This window comes from Aethalodelphis obliquidens, unplaced genomic scaffold (assembly GCF_003676395.1).
Source record: "Aethalodelphis obliquidens isolate GAN/ISIS:26980383/991018 unplaced genomic scaffold, ASM367639v1 scaffold11, whole genome shotgun sequence".
In the NCBI taxonomy this organism is placed as follows: Eukaryota; Metazoa; Chordata; class Mammalia; order Artiodactyla; family Delphinidae; genus Aethalodelphis; species Aethalodelphis obliquidens.
Genome location: NW_020837955.1, coordinates 8,849,953 through 8,858,721, shown reverse-complemented (window position 1 = coordinate 8,858,721; position 8,769 = coordinate 8,849,953). Strand labels below are relative to the sequence as shown.

The 8,769-nt window shown below is 41.5% G+C and overlaps 1 protein-coding gene across 2 annotated transcripts in view; it reads left to right on the top strand.

The window, feature by feature from the left end:
* Positions 1-1,504: 1,504 nt before the first annotated feature.
* ACTA2 (actin alpha 2, smooth muscle) overlaps positions 1,505-8,769 on the top strand; it is a 17,584-nt gene continuing 10,319 nt past the window's right edge. The window contains exons 1-3 of one of the 2 annotated variants that reach the window (XM_027111967.1): positions 1,505-1,785; positions 5,953-6,107; positions 7,471-7,599. In XM_027111967.1, the coding sequence (XP_026967768.1) occupies positions 5,979-6,107; positions 7,471-7,599 (258 nt within the window). In that variant the 5' untranslated portion in view covers positions 1,505-1,785; positions 5,953-5,978. The remainder of the gene's footprint in view (positions 1,786-5,952; positions 6,108-7,470; positions 7,600-8,769) is intronic. The other variant, XM_027111968.1, reaches the window with a different exon arrangement.

Sequence of the window (8,769 nt, the reverse complement as noted above, 5' to 3'; positions counted from 1 at the left end):
AAAAAAAAAAAAAAAAAAAAAAAAAAAAAAAAAAAAAGAAGAAGAAGGAAGGAAAGAAGGAAGGAAGGAAGGAAAAAGGAAAAAAAACTTGTAAGAAAAACTGAACCTGAATCATCGTCTTGTATGTCTGTTCGTGTCGTCATAGTCTGATTGCTATCAGGGCTGTGAATGCACACTGGTAGAATCAAGGGAGAAAATGACAGAAGAATCAGGAAGGTGAACAACAAAACTCTTATTTTCGGTATTTAAAGAAACATTCACTACATAAACTGTCAGGGACTACACAGACACTGCTTGAGACAGAAGTGGGAGGAGGCAGGATCCTACCTCGGCTCAAACTGCCCTCCCAATGAAGAAAATAATGGCATTTTTGCTTCACGTGTTCCCTGTGATAAAAACCACTAGATTAATTCCAAATGTCCAACTTTATGTATAATTGCATAGTCTTCAAGTTTGAACATTCACACAATTGTGTTTTCTGGTTGACAAAAACTAGAAACGGTTGACAAATCCTTGAAAAATACAGAGCAATCTGTTATCATTTAGTCTTAAGCCATATAAAATTACATAATAATCAATGGTGCAATTTCTCAAAGATAAATGTGTGTGTGTGTGCGCGTGTGTGTGTGCCATAAATCGAATGGGTCAGACACAGTAACGTGAGTGAAGGGCTGGCCACAGCTGTAAAACAGAGACATTCGTCCTGGGATTTTTCTCATATGTCAGCAGAAATGCTCATGGTAGCTGTCAAAAATATTTCTACCATGAATTTAGCTAGAACCTTGGCTTGGCAAAGAGGAACAGGCAAATGTAAAACCACTGAAGTTATTTGTTGTCACCTGGGAATGAGAGCTTAAGGTCAGACTGGTGTTTACTCACTACCTTCCTCTGAGGAATACCTGGGTCACCTGTTATCTGTCACCTGTCAGGTGCATCAGCGGGGCAAGAGGAGGCTCATAGAGGCTTCCCTTAAACACGCCCTTTGCTCTCAGACTGCTTCTGTGACAGGTGCCTGCATGGACTCTGCTTGAAGGACAGCCCCTATCACGCTGCTACATCGCTCAGGACAAATTAGCAGACTCAGCTAATGAACCAGGGCACCAAAATGCTCAAGGTCGTGCTGACTTCCAAGCGCCTCTGTGAAAACACGGGCCTTCAAACCTGTCTCCACTTCAATTCCTACTTCCATCACCCCCCACCCCGCCCCAGACTTGATTCATAAACCCAGCATTGACGACCACAAAGTTCTCACTCCCTCTCTAAACTTATGGACCATTGCAGCATCTCTTTCTTCATTGCAGACCCTGTTTTTAGGGGAGTTTTTAAAAGTCCCTCCTCCTCAGAGGCAGCTTCTTTCTGTGCTCAGTTCATGAGGAAATGACCCGAAATGCTAGCAAGACAGCCGGCTGGCATCTCCTGAGGAATGTGCGAACCGTGCCTGCATCTGCCCCATGAGGCTCACTCAGTATCTCTGGGCATTTCAGCAATTGTTCTGAAGACTTGGGGTGTTTATCTCCCACAGGCAGCTGAGCTGCCTGCCTTTTCATGAGCAGAGCAGTGGAATGCGGTGGAAGAGACCCAGACCTCCGGCCACCCAGATTAGAGAGTTTTGTGCTGAGGTCCCTATATGGTTGTGTTAGACTGAACGGAGGGCTGAAGTCTGTCTTTGTTCCTTGTTTGGGAAGCAAGTGGGAGGGGAGCAGACCAAGGAGCTATATAACCCTTCAGCGTTCAGCTTCCCCGAACACCAGCCAGAGGAGAGGAGCCCAGCCGAGCACTTTCAGGGTAAGTGGCACCGGCCCAGGGATGTGACTTAGATTCCAGCGGCTCTGACATTCCCCAGCATAATCAGATGTCATCTCTGGGGATTTTGGCCAGGCTCACACACTCTGAAAGTTTTGAATGAAGGTTGTACTACTAACACGATTGTAGCTTTTAGCTCTAATTATCTAACCTTAAAATCCAAGCTAAGACTCAGCCTGGTGTGGGAAAGGGTGGGGAGAGCAAGATGGAATGAAATCTATGTGTGTCACCTGCAACATCTGTTTTATACTAAACCAACTGCCCGGGTCTTGCAGTGCATTTCAGAGACGCAGTCAAGCTGTCTGCAGTAAGTTACATGATGATTTATATTTAGGCACTGGAAACTCCAGTATCTGCTTGTGGTTCAGATTTGGTGTGGGGATTTCTCACTGGACTGTACTTTTGGTGCAGCTACGGTGTCTGGAAGTGGATTTTAGAATTGAACTGAGGTTGCCTAGCCTTTGATATTGGCTCTTTGTGTATTTGCATCTGGGCTCCTCTGGCTCTCATTGGTAGTGTCTTCTGTGGGAAAGTCTCTTGAGTGTAACTGTGAGCTTACACTTCAAGATATACGCGTCTCAGTGAAGTAAGTCAGAAAGAGAAAAACAAATACCGTATGCTAACACATAGATATATGGAATCTAAGAAAGAAAAAAAAGGTCATGAAGAACCTAGGGGTAAGACGGGAATAAAGACACAGACCTACTAGGGAATGGACTTCAGGATACGGGGAGTGGGAAGGGTAAGCTGGGACAAAGTGAGAGAGTGGCATGGACATGTATACACTACCAAACGTAAAATAGCTAGCTAGTGGGAAGCAGCCGCATAGCACAGGGAGATCAGCTCGGTGCTTTGTGACCACCTAGAGGGGTGGGATAGGGAGGGTGGGAGGGAGGGAGACGCAGGAGGGAAGAGATATGGGAACATATGTAGATGTATAACTGCTTCACTTTGTTATAAGGCAGAAACTAACACACCATTGTAAAGCAATTATACTCCAATAAAGATGTTAAAAAAAAAAAGATATATGCGTCTCGGTTGGCTGGTCATCTGCAGCAGAGCGCAGCAGGCGCCCCGCTGAATCTTTGTGAATAAAGAGAGAGGGAGCCGGGTGTGCGTCTGACAACTGTTTGCGTCTCAGCCTGTGCGATGTCTGGTTTGCATTTCTCAGCCGGGCGGGACCTGGGAGCCAGCCCTGCCACCACAGGCTGCTCTTTGCTGTAAATCAACAGTTGGCAGCTTCAGCCCGGACTGGAGTTTTCACACTGAGATTTTCCTTCCATTTTGTGATTCATGACTAAATATGGTTTGTGTTTCAAGACTGTCGAGCTGGGACCTGGAGCGTTCCCCTCCCACTAACTCCTCATTTTTGGCACAAGATGCACTCGAGTCGGTTAGAGCAAACCCCCTGACCCGGGTTCTGTTCCAAAAGCAGACATTCGAGTGTGTTTTACCTAATTAGGAAATGCTTTGCTCCAAACCCAGCTGCTCATCAGGTTAGGTAAGAGTTGCAAACCACTGAGCTGGGTCCTTTCTGGGGACACAGATTTCTCTAACGACAGTGCTCCTTTAAGAGATTTTAAAATTCTTCCTGGACGTTTTCTTTCTTTCTTTTTTTGCCAAATAAAAACACATTTACCAAATGTTGAGATCTTTTTATTTTCTGCAGGCTTGCTGATCTGAGCGTTAAGTCTACTTTGTCTGCAGTGCATTCTAACACTCCCCCAAACCCTTCCTGCCCCAGGAAAGGGTTACTAAGGACATGTGTATTCACAGTGACCACACCATCACATTTTTAGAGCCTCCTAATTCCAAATATTTTATCCTGTTTTCAGCCCTTACTTTTGTTTTGGCAAGTCTGCTTAGCACATCCAGAGAGGCTGCTGGTCCAGTGCTGACAGCCTCTGACACATGCCTCCGACGCCGACTGCTTTTCCGCCTTCTCTCTCTTACATTTCTCATCTCTCTTTTTGCTTCTTAATCTGCTAGGAAGGAAGCCAAATCACATGACTGCCAAACATAATTCAGTGTCTGGAAAGGGAAGGGAAGGGTGGGAAAAGAAAGAGTAGGCCATTGATAAACCTCATTTTCCATTCTCACAAGTAGAGTCCACAAGTTGAAGGTTTCTGTGGTAGGCCTAGAGGGAGTGTGGAGAGAAAGCAAAGACTGGAAGTAAAAAGATCTGGATAATGATAATCATCACATAATGATGCTAAAAATTTTAAAATAATATTTATTCATAATGTATATGCCACCATAAATTATTTTTAATGCCTTTTAGAAAATCTAATCCCCATAAGAACTCTATGGGCTACATACAGATTTTACTGCTGTTTCATAGATAAAGAAACTGATTTAGAGATGTTACATAACTGACTAAGTCACATAGCTTCTAAGCGGTGAAGCCCACACTCAAATCCAGAGTGAGACTCCAGGATCCAAGCCCATAATCCTCACGTGCTGTGATTTTTAGTGTCCTAACTCTACCAGTTTTGGGATCTTGGACAAATCATTCCAACTTGAGTCTTGATTCCCTGGTTTGTCAGTTGGCGATAATAGTACATGTCCTGGATTTTAAGATATGTTCTCTCAGTTGAGGTTCATGCTCTTTGCAAAGGGTTATGTTGTATGAGACACTGCCATGGAAGTTCTAGGCATTTGGAAAGACAGAGCATTGGTTTCATGGGAATGGTCTAGCACAACTCAAACTGTAATAGCTTTTTTTTCTTTTCTTAGGTCCCAGAAATTTCCTTAAAAGAGTTACCTTTTATATCTAGGCCTGGGGGTGCAATGAGTTCACCAACTTAGAAGACTCTTCCTGAACCTTAAATCCTATCATCTCAAAGTCAGGCAGAGAACTCTGGGTGTCCTTCTCTTTAAAAACTATTTTTCACCTAATTCTGCTTAGAAAATGGAAGGGGTCTAGATTGAAAGCTGAAGGGTAGCCAAGGGGACCTGATCTCTGGTTCAACTTTGCCTGTAAGGCCCTGTGTGCCCTTGAGCAAATCAATTCCCCTGAGTTTTCTCATTTGAGAAACGAGGGCATTAAATGAAAACGTTCTCTAATAAGCCTTCGATTTCCCAGATCTCTAAGTTGTTACTTGTGCTCCAGTTGTTACTTGTGCTCCAGCCTTCCAAATTTTGCCGTAGGATACAAGCTTAATGGGATATTTGAAATATTGCTTTCTTACTAAAAGAATACACGCTCAATTTATTTAGAAAATATTACAGAACCCAGGGATGATCATTTAAAACACCCAGAAAACCCACCACTTCACAAATAACCCCCATCAACATCATGGTAAATATGATTAATCTTCTTCTAGTGCATAAAAATACATTTTTAATGGGATCGTACAATGTTAATTTCTCTAACCTAGTATCACATAAGAATATACCTGTAACTTATCCTTTTATTTATCTTTTTTAATGGCAACAAAGCATTCTACTGCATGATGTGTAAGGTTTTGGATTCACCCTGGCTTGTTGGACTTACAGGGTAGCAGTGGTTTTTATTAATGGAATAACTGTGGTCCCTAAAATTTAAAGCACCTTCTTAGAAAGTTTTGATTGGTTCTAATGTTTTTCCAAGGGTAAAATTTAAAGTCTTCAGGATCCAAAAGAGAATTTTCTTTTAAACATTTTACATTAAATGTCTCAATATATCCAAATTTTCACATGCTGCCCATTCCTCAAAATCTACGTTTTTGAAAAAAATTTGAAGTTATAACATACCTAGAAAAATGTGAAGATGGTTGGATACAGACAGCAAATTCCAGATACTTCTTTAACAAATGACTTGTCCCTGTGAATATCTGATCTCATGGTCTGATATTCCATATGTGCTCTGCAGTAGTTCATTCATTCACTTACTTAGTCAGTCTTTAAAGTGCTTGTGAGCACGTGTGACGTGCCAGCCACGGTGCTAGAGACCTGTTGTATGAACGTGGACATCAGAGTTTTAGTATAAAAAGTTTTCAGTCTAATGAAAGTACTTTGAGATAAATGCTGTGTTAGATAAGAATCAGCAGAAGGCGCTCTAGGAGTGCACAGGAGGGGTCTCAACCCAGCCTGGAAGGTGGGAGTGGTCAGGTTAAGTGCCAAGACTGTTGGATAACAGCAGGGTGGCTTCCTCCCTGTTCCCTGCAGGACCCTGTGTCGCAGCTCCAGCCAAGATGTGTGAAGAAGAGGACAGCACCGCCCTGGTGTGTGACAATGGCTCTGGGCTCTGTAAGGCTGGCTTTGCTGGGGACGATGCTCCCAGGGCTGTTTTCCCGTCCATTGTGGGACGTCCCAGACATCAGGTGAGGAAAATTTTCTCTGGAACAGAGAGAAACAAGGCTATATAGATTTGGTCCCTCTATGTCTCTGGTACCCGCTATGGGCATTCATAGATTGTCTGTTGCTCTCTGCCCGGGAATTATGTAACCATGTTAAAAATGTACCTCTGATGATTGACGTCTAGAAATAAGTGCCAATTTAATACACGATGTTGATTATCTATTGGGTGTCTATCAGATACAAAGACTGACCCTTTTTCATAAATCCTTTTTGTCTAAATGTAATCATTGTCATCAGCATCAGAAATATTTTTGAGTTTATGAGTTATCTGATGTATTCCATAGCTACTCTTTGGAAAGAAACTAAAATAAAAGCCCAGGTCACTCACTCTCACAGAACCTAATGTTAGATGAAAATCAGCATTGTTACCAAATGTAATTTTCCATCTGTTAGCTGTCAACAAAACACATGTGGACAGCCACACGGTAATTTTACATAGCATTATGTAGAAACAAAATGTTGATGGCAGCCACAGGGTAAAAACTGAGAGTTTCATCTCAGAAATTCTCCTTCACAGCAGAAATGTATTTTGCACATGGAGCCTATCTGATTGATATTTAAGCTTTCAATTTGGCATAGATTCACAAGAGCAAATAATAGAAGCCTCTCCCCATGAATGAACTCTGTCCCTTTGTTGAACTTCTGGGATGGAGATATTTTGCATAAATCACTACTTATGGAACTATAGTAGCCACAACTGTTTTGCAATTTTAAGTCACTCCAGTGCAATTTTAAATTTTAATAATGAGAATTCTCTCTTTTTTAAAGCTTCACCATAATGATTAAAAGATACATCCCACTACTTTAGGCAGATGTCAGTGTTGATTGGTATGAATTTATCTATGAGAAATCAAGCACAGAGTGATCATTTGTAGAAATAATGTTTTTGCTTATAACGGTTAGATATACTCTTGGGTAGGTGGCAAGTTCAAAAGTACAATTTAAAGGATTTATAAGGGGCAAAATGCCATTTACCTAATACGTAAAACTTTACATATCCATTCAACAAATAATGATTGAGTGCCGAATGTGTGCCAGGCAATTTGTCATAGTGGAGAACAAGACAGATACAATCTTTGCCTTAAGAGAGCTCATCAAGGGATGTAGAAGATAAATGACACAAAGTTGCCTTACCCCCAGGGTTCTCTGCTATTTGAGAGAACTAGTCAGGCCTGTTTCCAATCAACTAAGGCTGTTTCGTAAGATTCAGCAAATTGGTACCCGAAGGAACTTTCTATCGCAATGATTTAACCCTTTGTGTTTGGACTGTAATCAGTTCACAAGTTCTGAGAGAGGCTGGCTCGTGATGTGTTGAACCTTTTTTAGGGGGTGATGGTGGGAATGGGACAAAAAGACAGCTACGTGGGTGATGAGGCACAAAGCAAAAGAGGAATCCTGACCCTGAAGTACCCGATAGAACACGGCATCATCACCAACTGGGACGACATGGAGAAGGTACCGGGAGATTCATGCATAATTCCTGGGGCTCCTGTTTCCAAACATCTTGCTACTGCTGGGGAAAAGAACTGGCTCACTTTGCCCAATTGTACTTTTACTTGTTGATGTTCCTTCTAGATTATTACTAACTGGAAAAAAGAAAATCCTGAACTGTTTCTTTAAATAAAAAAAAAAAGCAAATCCTTTGCCTATCAGGGTTTATAAACCAATTAGAGTGAGCTAGCTCTGCAGATGAGAACAGTAGCCCTTAGACAATGGTGGGCATTCATAGACTTGCTCAGTCCACTGGCTCGCCCTCCGAGGACAAGCATTATATGAGTAGCAGCCAGGAGAACAGAGGGTTGCCTTCACCCACCCATTCTTGAAAGTTTTTCATTAACTCACCCTGAACATTTAAAATATATATATATATATTTTTAGTTTTCACTATAGAAAGCTATACATTCATACATTCCTGAATGTTCCTCAACATATTGAAGCCCAAGCACATGACAAAAATTTTTAAATAAACATTTTTAAAAGTATCTCCCTGTGTTGCCTTAAGTGAAGTCTTTATCTCCCAGACCCATATAGAACAGCTAATGAGGAGAAGAGTTAAATCCTAGGATTTTGATGTTTGTTATTAGGCATTATGGAAACACAAGTGATCAGAGAAAAAGCAGAAGAAATAATGAGAAAGTGACTTAAATTTTTAAAATGCAGCAAATATATTAGAACCAGAACATCTGGACTTTTATATATCTGTCAGCTCCATACACACACACACACACACACACACACACACTCTCTCTCTCTCTCTCTCTCTCTCTCTCTCCCACTAGTGTAAAAGAAAATAGTGTTGCTAGGATTTATCAGTAATAATGCTGAAACTTCTGCTTCTCTACAAAAATTGTGTTTCCTTAGGTTTACTGAGTCTAAGATTCTGGATTTGGTTAAGACTGCAGTTTTCACTGTGAAGAAGATATTAATAGGAGGAAAATACTCTTTTAAGAGATTCTCCATGGAGCTGGCAGCGTCTCAGAGGGACGCACCTGGAGAAAGATCCTTGGAATAAATAAAGCATTCCATAATTTTTAAAATTTAAATTCAAAGGGTCTTCGAGAGAGAGAGAGCGAGAGAGAGAGAGAGAGAAGAATAAGAGAGAGAGAGAGAGAAGAATAAGAGAGA